General features: G+C 55.9%; 3 protein-coding genes and 1 non-coding gene across 14 annotated transcripts in view; 3 read left to right on the plus strand and 1 right to left on the minus strand.

Annotated features, from left to right (window-relative positions):
- Positions 1 to 1,496: 1,496 nt before the first annotated feature.
- On the plus strand, positions 1,497 to 5,181 carry CCER2 (coiled-coil glutamate rich protein 2). Of its 7 annotated transcripts, none has more exons than XM_017506553.2 (5): positions 1,497 to 1,951; positions 2,373 to 2,460; positions 2,934 to 3,475; positions 4,696 to 4,764; positions 4,854 to 4,935. In XM_017506553.2, the coding sequence occupies exons 1-4, from the start codon at positions 1,769 to 1,771 to the stop codon at positions 4,735 to 4,737; spliced, it is 855 nt and encodes a 284-aa protein (XP_017362042.1). In that variant the 5' UTR covers positions 1,497 to 1,768; the 3' UTR covers positions 4,738 to 4,764; positions 4,854 to 4,935. The 7 variants fall into 7 exon arrangements, with proteins under 7 accessions (XP_017362042.1, XP_017362041.1, XP_017362037.1 ...); XM_017506552.2 differs by having other exon boundaries at positions 4,851 to 4,926; XM_017506554.2 differs by lacking the exon at positions 4,696 to 4,764 and adding an exon at positions 2,176 to 2,216 and having other exon boundaries at positions 1,785 to 1,951; positions 4,851 to 5,181.
- Positions 4,460 to 4,566, plus strand: LOC119467961. The gene has a single exon (XR_005196596.1). It is a non-coding gene; the product is annotated as a U6 spliceosomal RNA (small nuclear RNA).
- A 67-nt stretch (positions 5,182 to 5,248) lies between the features above and the next one.
- Positions 5,249 to 10,777, minus strand: NFKBIB (NFKB inhibitor beta). 4 transcript variants are annotated; one of them, XM_017506545.2, is made up of 6 exons: positions 10,204 to 10,777; positions 8,494 to 8,543; positions 8,078 to 8,411; positions 6,792 to 6,880; positions 6,439 to 6,702; positions 5,249 to 5,414 (listed from the first exon to the last, which is right to left on the minus strand). In XM_017506545.2, exons 1-6 carry the CDS (start codon positions 10,340 to 10,342, stop codon positions 5,313 to 5,315), a joined length of 978 nt encoding a protein of 325 aa, XP_017362034.1. In that variant the 5' UTR covers positions 10,343 to 10,777; the 3' UTR covers positions 5,249 to 5,312. The 4 variants fall into 4 exon arrangements, with proteins under 4 accessions (XP_017362034.1, XP_017362032.2, XP_017362031.1 ...); XM_017506543.2 differs by having other exon boundaries at positions 8,494 to 8,599; positions 10,421 to 10,621; XM_017506542.2 differs by having other exon boundaries at positions 8,494 to 8,599; positions 10,204 to 10,501.
- The window catches only part of SIRT2 (sirtuin 2), a 28,380-nt gene continuing 24,591 nt past the window's right edge, over positions 10,552 to 14,340 (plus strand). The window contains exons 1-2 of one of the 2 annotated variants that reach the window (XM_017506546.1): positions 10,591 to 10,910; positions 11,986 to 12,032. In XM_017506546.1, the coding sequence (XP_017362035.1) occupies positions 10,895 to 10,910; positions 11,986 to 12,032 (63 nt within the window). In that variant the 5' untranslated portion in view covers positions 10,591 to 10,894. Of the gene's footprint in view, positions 10,911 to 11,985; positions 12,033 to 14,340 lie in introns of both variants that reach the window. The other variant, XM_017506547.1, reaches the window with a different exon arrangement.

The following is a 14,340-nucleotide window of genomic DNA, read 5'->3' on the forward strand; positions in this document are numbered from 1 at the left end:
GTGAGCGAGGGAGATGCCCAGCTTTCCAGGAGCTACTGGGTGGCCGCTCGGAGGCGCTGTCCTCTGTGGCTGTGAGGACCATGGCTGGGAGTGCCTAGCCACCCCGCAGCACACATGGAGGCTGGCTTGGGGGCCACCAGGGTAGCTGAGAGGATGTTGAATTCTCCTCTTCCTCCAGGACAAGACCCCAGGGTGAAGGACAGCTTCACCCCTCTCCTCAGTCTCCAGCTCCCCATGCCGCTGTCCCTTCTGCAGCTCCAGATAGGGGCCCAACAGGCATTGCAAACTCAGCGAAGCCACCTGGTCCTCCCCAGACATGCCCATCCCAGGACATTTTCCCGGCTGCCCAGGCCACAACCCCTCAGGTTAGCCTTGACTTTTTCTCATATCCACGTCCACTTCATTAGCAATCCTGGCGGCACTGCCTTCAGAATAGTTCCAGAATCTGGCCAGGTGTGGTGGCTCACGCCCGTAATCCCAGCACTTTGGGAGGCCGAGGCGGGCCGATTACTTGAGGTCAGCAGTCTGAGGCCACCCTGGCCAACATGGTGAAACCTCATCTCTACTGAAAATACAAAAATGAGCTGGGCATGGTGGCATGCACCCATAATCCCAGCTAGGCTGAGGCAGAATTCTTGAACCCGGGAGGCAGAGGTTGCAGTGAGCTAAGATCACGCCACTGCACTCCAGCCTGGGTGACAGAGCAAGATTCTGTCTCAAAAAAGATTTCCAGAATATGCCCACTGCTCTCTCCACCCTGACCCCACATGGCCTTGTCCTCCGATCCCTCCCTCTTGGCTAGCCCTGGAAGCCTTCTCACTGGCTCCCTGCTGTCTGTCCTTGTCCTCGCCACAGCCAGAGGGATCCGTGAGTACCTCAGTTGGGTCATGTCCCACCCCTGCTCAGAGGCCTCCTGTAGCTTCATCTCAGTAAAAGGGCAAAGTGGTCACTGAGGCTCCTAAGACCCCACCTGAGCCACTCCACCTTCCTCTTCAGCCCATCTGTCTTGCTTGGTCCACCCGACCTGCTTTGCTGTTGAAACTCCAAATTCCTTCCCGAGTCAGACATTTGCATCGTCTCCCTCTCTGTAATCACAGCTACTCAGGAGGCTGAGGCAGGAGAATCGCTTGAAACCGGGAGGCAGAGGTTGCAGTGAGCCCAGATTGCGCCACTGCACTCTAGCCTGGGCAACAGAGTGGGACTCCGTCTCAAAAAAAACCTCTCTGGATGAGAAAACAGACCCAGGAAGGGAAGGAGTTGCTTGAGGTCCGTCTGTGAGTGGCTGACTCTGGGTCCCCACCCAGGTCCACCAGTCAGTGTGGAGAGCAAGTGTGTCAGACCCTGCTGCTCTGGGAAGAGACCCTCCCAGGCCAGGCGTGGCAACTCACGCCCGTAACCCCAGCACTTTGGGAGCCCCAGGCAAGAGGATCACTTGAGACCAGAAGTTTGAGACCATTCTGGCCAACAAAGTGAGACCGTGCCTCTGCGAAAACTAATCATTAGCCAGACGTGGTGGTGCATGTCTGTGGTCCCAGCTACTCGGGAGGCTGAGGTAGGAGGATCAGTCGAGCTCAGGAGCCTGCAGTGAGCAAGTGATTGTGCCATTGCACTCCAGCCTGGGTGACAAAGCCAGACCCTGTCTCAAAAACAAAAAAAGGGAGGCCCCCAGCCCTCCGCCGCTGTGCTCCTGGCCGGAAGCCTCAAGGGGAGCGCATGTAGGGCGGGGGGCCTCATGAATAATTGAGGGTCTCAGGCGACCGCCCCGCAGATGTCGCCCCGCCGCGGGCAGGGAGGGGGCGGCAATGACATCACTTCCTCCCTTCGGGGCCGCGTGGGTTATAAGGCGCTGCAGTCCCGGTCCACACAGCTCCGTGGACCCGTCGGATGCCCACCATGCTGCCCCATGAGCCCGCCTCCCTGCTGCTGCTGCTGCCGCTTCTGCTGGGAGCAGGTGAGTGCGGGACCCGTAAGGGGACCAGGAGCAGGGACTCGGGTGGCCAGGGCCGGCGGTGCACCTAGCAGAGGCTTCAGGGTCAAGCCTCCGGCTGGGACTGTGCACCTACCAGGTGGGATGAGGGGGTATGTGTGGGGATCGGGAAGCCCATGGAGCTGGGGACAGTACTGGGGACAACAGCCAGGGCGCCCGAGCCCAGCACCAGCCTCCTTTCTCCACAGCCACCGCTGCTCCCTTGGCACCGAGACCCTCCAAGGAGGAGGTGAGGAGTGTGGAGCCCTTGCCCTGCCTCACCTAGCCGGGCCCTGCCCTCCCTGCACAGCCTGCCCCATGATCCCCATTGCCCTCAAACCAGCCATTCTTCTCCCCATCCCCCTCCCCTCAACCTTCCCTCTGACCTAGCACCCCTGCCCCCCAGCTGACCCGCTGTCTGGCAGAGGTGGTCACAGAGGTGCTGACCGTAGGCCAGGTCCAGAGAGGACCCTGCACGGCTCTTCTCCACAAAGGTAAGGAGGCCCCAGGTCCCACTTGCCCTCTAGAGCCCCATCAGACCTCACCCCACCCCACCCAGGGTCCTGCCCAGGTGCCCCACGTGCCCTCCCGCCCGGGGTTCCTGGAGGAAGGGGCCCTCATTCCCACAGCCCTTTTGCTTGGGCCAGTGGGGCACTGCCAGCATTCACACCTGCCAGAGCCTGGCCACCAGCTGCACCCTTGTGGCTCCCAGCAGAAGGACCAGGTGGGGCAGGGCACATCCCCTCCCTGGTGGGTTGAACTGGGACCCTCCCCTTCCAGTCTGGGCAGCCCCCCGTGAGACCTCAGGCAGGGCTCAGAACTCTTCAAGGCCTCAGTTTCCCAGTTTGAACTCCTGACCTCAGGTGATCGGCCAGCTTGGCCTCCTGAGGTTACAGGCCTGGGCCTGCATGCCCAGCCTCAGTTTCCCAATTGGATGCTTAGAGAGCATCCTTTCCCTTTCTGCCAGAGATGTGCGGAACAGAGCCCCACGGCTGCACATCCACTGAGGAGAAAGGCCTGCTGCTTGGGGATTTCAAGAAGCAGGAGGCTGGGAAGACGAGGTCCAGCCAGGAGGTGAGGGATGAGGAAGAGGAGGAGATAGCAGAGAGGACCCACAAGTCCGAGGTCCAGGAACAAGCCATCCGAGAGCAAGGGCACCGCCAGCTCCACCGGGAGGAGGACGAGGAGGAGGAGGAGAAGATGGAAGAGGAGGAGGAGGACAGGAAGAAGGGGCCCATGGAGACCTTCAGTGACCTGTGGCAGCACCATCTAGAGAATGGAGGGGACCTCAAGAAGCGGGTGGCAGAGAAGGCCAGCGACGAAGAGACGGCCCAGTTCCAGGCAGAGGATAAGGGGCCGCGAGTGCTGGGCGGGGACCGCAGCCTGTGGCAGGGGGCCGAGAAGGGCGGAGGAGAGAGGCACGAGGACTCGCCACGCCGCCACCACCACCACCAGCAGCCAGAGGCTGAGGCCAGGCAGGAGGAGGAGGCGGCGGCTTTGGAGAGGGAGGTGAGTGGGGGATGATGGAGGAGCGCCAAGACAGTGTGGAGGGAGGGTTAACCAGATGGTCAGTGGAGTTACAACTCAGCAGCCACCAGTGTTGGCCGTACACCACCAGATCCATCACGAGTGGATCACAGTGACCAAGACTGACCCCAGGACTGGGTAACAACTTCCGTGCACGGCCTCCTCTGCTTCATACTTCCATATACGGTATGGACTACGGCAGCCAAGATGGTGCCATTATTGCATAGAAGCAAGGCAGTGTCACTAGCAAGTTGGCCATCACGAAAGTGGCCGCTGTGCCTGCTTCACTAGGTGACAGACACCACTGCTGGGTCATGGAAGACAAGGTATCTCCATGATTGGTGGCAGTAACCAGAAGTGTCATCACAGGCTGAGCATGGTGGCTCATGCCGGTCATCCTAGGGAGGGGTAATCCTTTGGGAGACCAAGGCGGGAGGAATCGTAGAGGCCAGGAGCTGGAAACCAGCCTGGGCAACATAGTGAAACGCCGACTCTACATATTTTAAAAATTAGCCAGGCATGGTGGCACACGCCTGTGGTCCCAGCTTTCAGGAAGCTGAGGTGGTAGGCTTGCTTGAACCCCGGAGGTTGAGGCTGCAGTGAGCCATGATTGTGCCACAACACTCCCAAACTGGGCTACAGAGCAAAACTGTCTTAAAAAAAAAAAAAAAAAAAGGCTGGGCATGGTGGCTCACACCTATAATCCCAGCACTTTGGGAGGCTGAGGCAGGTGGATCACTTTGAGGTCAGGAGTTCGAGACTAGCTTGGCCAACGTGGTGAAACCCCATCCCTACTAAAAATACAAAAAATTAGCCCGGGGTGGTGGGCACCTGTAATCCCAGGTACTTAGGGGGCTGAGACAGAAGAATTGCTTGAACCCAGGAGGTGGAGGTTGCAGTGAGCTGAGATCGCGACACTGCACTCCAGCCTGGGTGACAGAGCAAGACTCCATCTTAAAAATAAAAGTGCCCCCTTCTGCAGCACATATACTAAAACTGGAATGATACAGAGAAGATTAACATGGCCCCTGCGCAAGCATGACATGCAAATTTGTGAAGCGTTCCATATTTTTTATATTAATTTTTTAATTAAAAAAAAAATAAAGTGCTGTCACATCGCAAGGCACTCATGCCAGGCACCTTTGCCAGTCCCATGCCGCTGCTGTTGGCTGTGGTCACATTAGCCACTACTGCTCTTCCAGGGTTATGGCAGTCAGCATGGTCACCATCGCAGTCCACGGTGATCAGAATGACTGCTGCTGGCTGCCACTGTGAGAACCGACGTGGCCCACGTTCACAGTGACTGAGGTGGCCTGTCTTTGAAGGTGGGTGCTGACCACCGCCTTTCTGACCCCACCAGGAACAGGAGGTGGAGCGGCTGGAGCACTTGAGAGACGAACTGAAGAAGGTAACGGAGACACTGGGGGAGCAGCTCAGGAGGGAGGGCTGACCCCTGCCTTGTGCCCTCCTTCCTCCCGACACACCCTGTGGCTTATGTCTATTGACCCTGAAGCCTCCACCTCACCTAGCACCCCACAACACCCCTACTGGAGCAGGGGAGAAGATGGGCATGCCTTGGAACCACACCCGAGTTGGGTAGGGGACTGGGGTCAGCCCTGACTCAGGAAGCACCCCCACACCCATGCATTCCCACTCCAACCCTTCTGAGTAAATAAAGCACAAAGAAACACACCCTGCCTCCATGATGTGACAAGGATGGGCCCCAGAAGGACCGGGAAGACGACATCAGTCTGGTTTCTGGTTTTCAGAATTGGGGTTTTATTTATTAAATTGGAAATTATATTAACAATCAAATGAATCAGATGGGGCCGGGGTCGTCAGGAAGAGGTTTCGAGGCTGGGGTGGGAGGCAACCGGGTTTGGCTGCAGCCGCTGTGAACCACAATGTCATCGTATTCATCCTGGGGGCAAAGGGAACCAGGCAGAGGAGCTCAGACGTCTTCACAGAGCAGCCTAAGAATTTTGTCTTGCCCCAAAGCCCAAATTCCCCTGCTCCTGGCTTGCTTCCTAGCTCTCAGAACTCCATTTTCCTTTCTTTTCTTTTCTTTTTGAGATGGAGTCTCGCTCTGTTGCCCAGGCTGGAGAGCAATGGCACGATCTAGGTTCACTCCAACTTCTGCCTCCCAGGTTCAAGCAATTCTCCTATCTCAGCCTCTCAAGTATCTGGGATTACAGGTGCCTGCCACCACGCCCGGCCAATTTTCGTATTTTTAGTAGAGACGGGGTTTCACCATGTTGGTCAGGCTGGTCTCTAACTCCTGACCCCAGGTGATCCACCTGCCTGGGCTTCCCAGTGTGCTGGGATTACAGCATGAGCCACTGTGCCCAGCCAGAACTCCATTTTCAAATTTACTTCTATAGTCGGAGTTCTAGCCCAGCCGACACTCCAGCATTCCCGCAACTGAGGTGGCCCTCCTCCACCCCTTCCCTCCGCCTTTACCCAAATCACTGCATGCCCGTCATTCAGCCCCGCGCCTTGCCCAAGGTCAGGTCTGTATTGCTGGGTTCTCTGACTGCATCTCTCCCCGCCGCTGGCTTGGGTCCTGCCCCACCACTGCTGGTGTTCAGATCACTGCCACCCAAGGTTATTTCATAGCCTGAATTCTCCAGCTCCGACGCTGCCACCCACCCCTACCTGTGTTCACCAGTCACTACGACCAAGGTCTTTTCTCCAACTCTGGCTGAGTTCTACTTTTGCCACCACCTTAGCTTTTCAGCCACTTCTACCCAAGCTCTTCCCGCCTCCCCTTTTAGGTCTCTCCTGACTAGTGCCCCATGTCACAGGCGCTGCCACCTGCCTGAGTTCTCCAGCAGCAGCAGCCCGAGGTCAGTCTCCACGTGCACCTAATTATCTTCTCCTGCTTCCTGCCTGCCGGTCTACCCTGACCCCCCAGCTGGGCGGCCCTATCTCGCCTCCTGACTCACGCCCTCGTCTCCGCTGTCGCTGTCGCTGCTGCTGCTGCTGCAGGGGCCGGGTTTGTCGTCCTCGTCCTCAGGCTCAGGGGCTCCGTGTTGACGGAGGAGGCGGGCAAGGATGGGGTTGGGCCGGAGCGTGGCACTGCCCAGGGGGCTGCGGCCGCCGTACATGCGGGCAGCAGGGTTGGCACCTGCCCTCAGGAGAAGCTCCAGCACGTCGGCCGCCTGAGCCTCCACTGCCAAGTGCAGGGGGCTCCGGCCACACGTGGGCTCCTGTGGGGGTGCAGCAGAAGGGTCAGAGGACCCGAGGAGGGGACCAGCCCCCTCCCGATGACAGCAGCTTCCCCCAGGGTGGGGCTCACCGGTTTGTTGAGGTCAGCTCCGGCGTCTCGGAGCAGCTGGACCATCTCCGCATCTTTGTGGATAATGGCCACGTGGAGAGGGGTGTGGCCTGGGGACAGAGTGACGCATCAGATGATGGGGTGAGGGGTCCCCCATATCTTGATCCTGGGGGAGGGCCATGTGGCCGGAGGGTGATCAGGTGTGGGGCTGGTTCCTGAATCTTTGGGTATGTCAGAGAGGTACGTGGGTCCTAAATGCCTGTGTCAGATGGCCTGAGCTTGCCGGCAAGTGCTAGAGCCTGGGCTTTGAGAAGCCAGGGGCCCATGGGTGAAGAGCCTGGGGTTTGTGGATGGGGGGCCTGGATTTTGGGGCCAGAAGACCTAAGTCTCTGCTCTTATTTCACAAAGGACCTGAGCTGGTGCGCCGGCTCACGCCTGTAATCCCAGCACTTTGAGAGGCCAAAGCGGGCAGATCACGAGGTCAGGAGATCAAGACCATCCTGGCCAACATGGTGAAACTCCATCTCTAGTAAATACAAAAAATTAGCCAGGTGTGGTGGCAGGCGCCTATAGTCCCAGCTACTCGGGAGGCTGAGGCAGGAGAATTGCTTGAACCCAGGAGGTAGAGGGTGCAGTGAGCTGAGATCACACCACTGCACTCCTCCAGCCTGGTCGAGAGTGAGACTCCGTCTCAAAAAAAAAAAAAAAAAAAAAGGGTACCAAGTGGCTGAAAAGCCTGTGATCTGGGGGTGAGAAGCAGGCCCTGAACACTGGGTCCTGAATGACCTCAGTCCATCTGAGGAGAGGTCTGGTACCAGGTGGGCAGGCTTATAGGTGAGGGAGCAGAAACTTGGATGCCAGGCTGTGGGCAGGTGACTCCTTTTTCCCATGAGGCAGAGGAGGGCTGTCCCTGCTGCCCATCGCTGGGAACCTGGGGTGCCAGAGTTTCCCAGAGGGCCTGAGCTCTGCATTCCCTGGTCCTAGGTGGGGTAGGGATCCCAGCTTGAATACACTCTGCAGGTGGGGAGCCCAGGGGCCCAGCAACTGGATCCTGGCAGCTCTGGGTCTGTGAGTGCCAGGTCTGCGTCCCAAGTGATCTGGGGTCTCCAAGTGGGAATCCTAGGTCCTACACATCCAATTGTCAATCATCTGGGCCCTGAGTGGAGGTCCCTGGTCCCAATGCCTGGGTTCCTGAAGCCTAGGCATGATTTCTCAAGGAGTTCGGTCTGGAATCAGGGAAAAGAGCCCAGGGCCAGGTGCTCTCGCCTAGCCTGGGAGCTCAGTCCTTCCCTGGTGGCGACCCTCACCCTCATAGTTTTCAGCCTCCAGCTGTAGCTTCCAGTCCTCCTCACTCTCCTCTTCTTCCTTCTCCAAGTCGGAATCAGGGTACAAGGCGACAGGGGTATGGTTGATGTCGGGATTATGGTCCGGGCCCTGAGGGAGGTAGGTGTCCGGGGCTTCCCTGGGCCGCCGGGGGCGGGGCTGAAGCAGGGCACGGGCACAGGCATGTGCCCCCACACGGCAGGCCAGGTGCAGCGCCGTGTGGCCCCCGCGCTCTGCCACACACAGCCCAGCGCCTGCTGCATATAGCTTCTCCACCGTGGATGCCTCCCCCAGGATGGCTGCCAGGTGCAGGGCCGTCTGCAGAAGCAGAGGACAGGCAGTAGGGAGTCACACTGGGAACCCCAGACCCCAACCCCTACTCCGTCCCCTCGTGGCTCACCTGGCCTAGGTCATTCTGCAGGTCCATGTACTCAGTGCCGGCTGAGAAGCCTAGAAGAAAATCCAGGAAGGGTTCGTGCTGATGAATCACAGCCAAATGCAGTGCCCTGGGAACAAAGACTGGGGTCAGAGGGCAAAATTCAAGTCCTCTTGCATTCCTTCATTCAACAAACAGGGGGTGCCTACTGTATGCTAGGCTTTGGGACCACAGTTCTAGAACCCACTGTCAGCTATCTGGGAGGGTCAGAGAGGTCAGAGTTTCATCAGCAAATTCGTGGAATCAACAATGTTTATTCAGTGGGATTTCCACTTCTGCCCAAAATGAAGTAACATGGACCAGACTTCCCTCCCACAAGAAACAAAAATCAGACAAAATACGGTATATGAAGGAACAGTGTTGAAGACGCTGGACGTCATGCAATGAATCACAGTGGCCCCCGAAAGACAGGAAACATGAGGTGGGCCCTACACTTGACGGTTGAGAGAGGGGACCCCAAGCAGAGCCCATCAGGTTGTCTGAGGTCAGGAGATGGACATGGAGGAAGAGTCTGTAGAGACCAGGCTTGTCAGAGTCACAGGACAGAGTACAAAACAGAGTTGTTGGCCAGGTGCAGTAGCTCACACTTTGGAGTGAGCTAAGAATCAAAGACCAATTAAAAACTAAAATAAAATTAATAAAACCAAATTAATGAAAATTAATAAACCTAAAGTGGGTTCTTTGGTAAGATCAGTATTTATTAAGTGCTTCCTGGGTCAGGCACTGCTTGCATCACTGGGCATACGGCAGTAAACACAACAGACAAAAAAAACCAGTACAGTCCCTCATCTGGGCCTTTGCAATTGCAGTTCCTTCTGCCTGAAATGCTCTTATCTTGTTTATCTATTGCCTCATTTTCCTGCTTTATTTTTCTCCAAAGTACTGACAGCTTGTGACTTTCTTTCCTTCTCTTACTTTGTGTTTCTTTCTTTCTGCATGTCTTTGTTTCTTTCTGTCTTTCTGTTTCTTTCCTTCCTTGCTGTCTTACCTGTTTATTTAGCCCCACTAAAATAAAACGTCTCCTTCACAAGGGCTTTCGTTTTTGTCTGTTTTCTTCACTACCTTTACCACTAGCACCTAAAATGAAGCCTGGAATGTGGTAATGTGTAAAGAATATTTGTTTAACAGATGAATCCTTGGTGTCATGGAGCTTACATTCTTTTCTCTTTTCCTATTTTTCTACTTCAATTAGGAATTCAACATAGAAGAACTTACATTCTCACTCTTTGACTTTAAGACTTGAAGAACACTGCTCAGAAGACAAGATCTTAGAGTCAGGGACCAAGTATTAATTTCGGAAATCAAAGTCTAAGGCTCACATCAGGAACTAAGAATCAAAGATTATATTTGCAGGTTCGAAGTCAGGAGAAGCCACAGTTCCAACAAAAGCCTCAGGATTGGAGTCGGGTTTGGGTATCCGTGGATAGAATGTGGATTCCAGGAGCTGAGAATCATAGTTCAAGAAAGGAAGGTCTGAAATGATTGGGTTAGGATCACAGCTGGATAAAAGATTGGTTTTGTTAAAAGTTAGGACTCAGGGGTTACAGGTCAGGAAGTTCAGCATCGGAAATCAGATTTAGGAGTAGGAGGTTAGGAAGCCTCAGGGATCAGAGACTAATGAGGAATCAGACGGCGGGTCCTAGGGCTCCGTTTGGCAGCCTAAGGTTCACTCACGTGTCCCCATCCTCAGTGACGTAGCCGAAGACGAGGGGCGCCCACGACAGCCCCGGGCCCAGCTCGGCGCCCAAGCCCGGTCCTCCGGGGGCCGCTGCGTCCGGACCCAGGGAGCCCAGGCCGCTGTCGCACCATTCATCTGCGTCGGCAGCTTTTCCCAAGCACGCGACCCCAGCCATGGCCCCCGCCACCTCAGGGGCCCCCCGCAGTCGCTCGCCTGTAGCTGGGCTTTGCCGGAGTTCTGGCGCTTCCGCCCTGCGGGAAATTCCCCACCACGCCCCCTGATTCATCCAATGATAATATGCTGAATCGCTCGCGCCCTGCCCTGGTACCGTATCCTGACCAATCAGAGTATTTGGGAGGACTACGACTCACTAGCCGTTTCCACATCTTCCGGGCGCCCTTTACCAACATGGCTGCTGACGCCGCGCCTTCTGGGACTCGTAGTCCGGCCCTCGCGCGCTTTTTTGCTTAAGACTGGGGCGCTCTGGCTGTTGTATGAAAGCGCGGCTGCGGCCGCAATGGCTACTGGGAGTTGTAGTTCTAAGCCCTATCCCGGCCACTCCCATTTCTGGTGCCGTCACGGGACAGAGCAGTCGGTGACAGGACAGAGCAGTCGGTGACGGGACACGGTGGTTGGTGACGGGACAGAGCGATCGGTGACAGCCACGAGGGCTTCAGCACCGCGCCCATGGCAGAGCCAGACCGTGAGTCGGGGACCCGGGTGGGAGGGTCGGGCCGCGCCGGGGCCTAGCTGAAGGCTACAGGCCCCGGGGCCCGAGGGCGGCCGCGGCGGGGCGGGAAGTAAGAGCGCTTCGGGGAGTGGGATTCTGAGGGCTGTTGCTAAGCGATCTGTATCGCTAGGCTGGTGGGTTTCTGGGTCGCAGGGTGTTCAGGGTTGGTTTACCACATCCGCTTGCCAAGTTGCCAATAATGGCGTGTTTTTCGCATCTTGGTTGCTAAGGACCCTCGCTGCAAAGAACCTAAGTTGCCGCGGTCCCTGTTGCAAAGGGTACCTGATTGTTAGAGGCAACCGGAGGATGCTGAGGGACCCCTGTTGTCCCCTCCTATGGCTTCCCTTCGTATCCGCGCCTCTCCCAACCCTACCGCCTCCACTGCACCACTGCACCTCCCTCCCAAACCTGCCTCCCAGCCAAAGCGTCCCCTCCCTTCTCTCTTCCTTTCTGAACTTCCCTCTGCCTTGTAAATCTAACCCTCCCGCACACACACTCGCACACTGCCGTGTCCTTCCTAACTCCTTCTGAGTGTTCCTTCATGCCCTGAATCCCCTAGGCAGGAGGTAGGAGGATCGCTTGAGCCCAGGAGTTTGAGGCTGCAGTGAGCTATGATCGCACCACTGCATTCCAGCCTGGGTGACATGAGCCAGACCCTTTCTTTAAAAAGTAAAAAACAAAGAAAGTCAGGGCCAGACACAATGGCTCATGCCTGTAATCCCAGTACTTTGGAAGGCCAAGGTGGTTGGATCACTTGAGCCCAGGAGTTCAAGACCAGCCTGGGCAACAGCCCCTACTTCTCCCTGTCCTCCTAAATCTTCCTCCCCAGCCTCTCTGCCCCTCACTAATCACCTCTCCGGGCATCACTTTGCATGCAGATAAGATCTTTTCTCCCGTCCCCTCCTTCCCTCTGCTCCAATTTTACCACCACCCTGTCCCAGTGTAACTAGGTTGGTGGGTGTTCTTGCCCCTCACTGACAATTTGAACCCTTGTATTCCCCCCTTAATCGTTCTCCCCACTGTAACCACCTCTGCTCCCCTCCCCCAGCCTCTCACCCTCTGGAGACCCAGGCAGGGAAGGTGCAGGAGGCTCAGGTGAGATGGGGGAAATGGTGGAGGGGAGGAGAGACATGGACTTGTTCCACATCCCGTGCTGGGGGGAGGTGGCAAAGGAGAGACAGTCACCCCAGGGCCCTTGGCTCATTGTCCCAGTCCTCACACCACCCAGTGCAGCTTTCTGGGGAAAGGCAGATTCTGGGGATTGTCACAGAAGTCTGCAGTCTCAAGTCCAGGCCTGCCCTCCCAAACTCTCCTCCTTCCTTGCCACTGCCTGCCATCCCTTCTAAACCAAATTTGTCCTGGGCCTGGAAGAGACAGGTGTCCCGTTTGGTCTTGGAACACACAGATCTCATGGACAAGCAATGGGAAAAATGATCTCACAGCGTGATGATGAAAGGAACTCGGGGTCAGGGCGGGGGAGGCAGGTGCAGTGGCTTATACCTGTAATCCTAATAACTCAGGAGGCTGAGGCATGAGGGTCACTTGAGTCCAGGAGTTTGAGGCTGCAGTGAGCTATGATTGCATAGCTGTACTCCAGCCAGGGTGAAAGAGCAAGACCCTTTCTCTAAGAAGTAAAAAAGAAAGAAAGAAAGTAACTCAGGGCCAGACACAGTGGCTCATGCCTGTAATTCCATTACTTTGCGAGGCTGAGGTAGGAGGATCACTTGAACCCGGGAGTTTCAGACCAGCCTGGCCAACATAGGTGGCCCCCATCTCTACAAAAAATTTAGAAATTAGCCATGTGCAGTGTTTCATGCCTGTAGCGCCAGCTACTCAGGAGGCTGAGCGGGGGGAGGATTGCTTAAGCCCAGGAGGTTGAGGCCGCAGTGTGCCGTGATTGTGACACTACACTCCAACCTGGGTGACAGAGCAAGACCCTGTCTCAAAAAAAAAAAAAAAAAAAGGAATAAAAAGAAAAACTCAGGACACTAGCACAGAGAAAACTTTCTGGGTCAAAGAAGATTCCAGCCAGACCAGTCCCTGGAGGAGTCTGCAAGCTGGTCTAGCTGTCAGACACAGCGTAAGTGAAGAGTGACTTAGAATTTTCTTAGACAAGGTGAGAAATGGTGGTCCACACGGCAGGTGCAGCTTGTGCAAAGACCTGGGGGCACGAAGGAGTGTGATGATGTGTTCCATAATTGGGCGGCTGGTGGTGGTCGGCTCGTGATAGTCGTGGTTAGCGTCGACTGACAGCTTACTTAGGCTGGGCACTGTTTAGTGACAAACGTGCTTCATCTCATTTCATCTTCCTGGCATCCCTGTGAAGAGAAATGCCTATCATGGCCATTTTACAGATGCAGAATTTGAGGCAGAGTTGTTAAGTCACTTATCCTCTGTCCCTAGGCAACAGGAGTAAGGAAGGGTTTGAGGCCGGGCACGGTGGCTCACGCCTGTAATCCCAGCACTTTGGGAGGCCAAGGCGGGTGGATCACTTGAGGTCAAGAGATTGCGACCATCCTGGCCCACATGGTGAAACCCCGTCTCTGCTAAAAAATACAAAACTTATCTGGGTGTAGTGGCGCGTGCCTGTAGTCCCAGCTACTCAAGAGGCTGTGAGGCAGAAGAATTGCTTGAACCTGGGAAGCGGAGGTTGCAGTGTGCCGAGATCACTCCGCTGCACTCCAGCCTGGCACCTGGTGGCACAGAGAGACTCTGTCTCAAAAAAAATAAAAATAAAAATAAAAAAAGGAAGGGTTTGAGTCCCCTAGCACTGGGCGCACTGCCTGCCAGCAGCTGCCAGGAGAGGTGGGCAGGCAGTCTCATGGGAGCTTGAAGGCACCCGCCAGCACCTCCAGCTCTCCCTTAGGCCAAGCTGCAGGCACATGCTGGGCACAAGCCCTCCACAGAGCCTCACTGTGTACAGCCTGAAAGAGCGCCAGCCCACCCACACCCCCGAGATTGCCTTTCAGATGGGGGGCGGTGCAGAAGTGGGCATCAGAATACCTCACAAATGCACAGTGGAGCCATGCTGAGGGTATAACAGCCTCCTGTTAGACTGTGGCAAGTCACTCGCCTGGCCCCCAAAGCACCACCACTGTCAGAGAAAAAGGTTGAATGTGAAAAAGGAGCCTCAGTCCCAAAGAGAGAGATGCAAAATGCAGCATTGTCCGTCACAGGGCCAAACTGGAAACAGTCCAAATGGCTGTCAGTGGATGGGTTAAATGAACTATGGTTCATCCATACAATCCAGTACTATGCAGCTGCTGTGAAAAATGAGGTGAGGCCAGGCACGGTGGCTCACACCTGTAATCCCAGCACTTTGGGAGGCAGGAGGATCACTTGAGCCCAGGAATTCGAGAGCAGCCTGGGCAACATAACAAGATGCTGTCTTTTTTTTTTTTTT

The sequence above is a fragment of the Cebus imitator genome, unplaced genomic scaffold, assembly GCF_001604975.1.
Source record: "Cebus imitator isolate Cc_AM_T3 unplaced genomic scaffold, Cebus_imitator-1.0 Scaffold356, whole genome shotgun sequence".
Classification (NCBI taxonomy): domain Eukaryota; kingdom Metazoa; phylum Chordata; class Mammalia; order Primates; family Cebidae; genus Cebus; species Cebus imitator.

Excerpts from the sequence above, each read along its gene's own strand:
- CCER2 (XM_017506548.2), top strand. The coding sequence starts at position 1,769 with ATGTCGCCCCGCCGCGGGCAGGGAGGGGGCGGCAATGACATCACTTCC. Across the intron at positions 2,461-2,933 it reads CACGGCTCTTCTCCACAAAG|AGATGTGCGGAACAGAGCCC; the intron begins GTAAGGAGGCCC and ends CCTTTCTGCCAG. Across the intron at positions 3,476-4,850 it reads CGGCGGCTTTGGAGAGGGAG|CAGGAACAGGAGGTGGAGCG; the intron begins GTGAGTGGGGGA and ends TTCTGACCCCAC.
- NFKBIB (XM_017506542.2), bottom strand. The coding sequence starts at position 10,493 with ATGAATCAGGGGGCGTGGTGGGGAATTTCCCGCAGGGCGGAAGCGCCA. Across the intron at positions 6,881-8,077 it reads GGAGGCTGAAAACTATGAGG|GCCACACCCCTCTCCACGTG; the intron begins GTGAGGGTCGCC and ends CTCTGTCCCCAG. Across the intron at positions 5,415-6,438 it reads GCGACAGCGGAGACGAGGGC|GATGAATACGATGACATTGT; the intron begins GTGAGTCAGGAG and ends CTTTGCCCCCAG.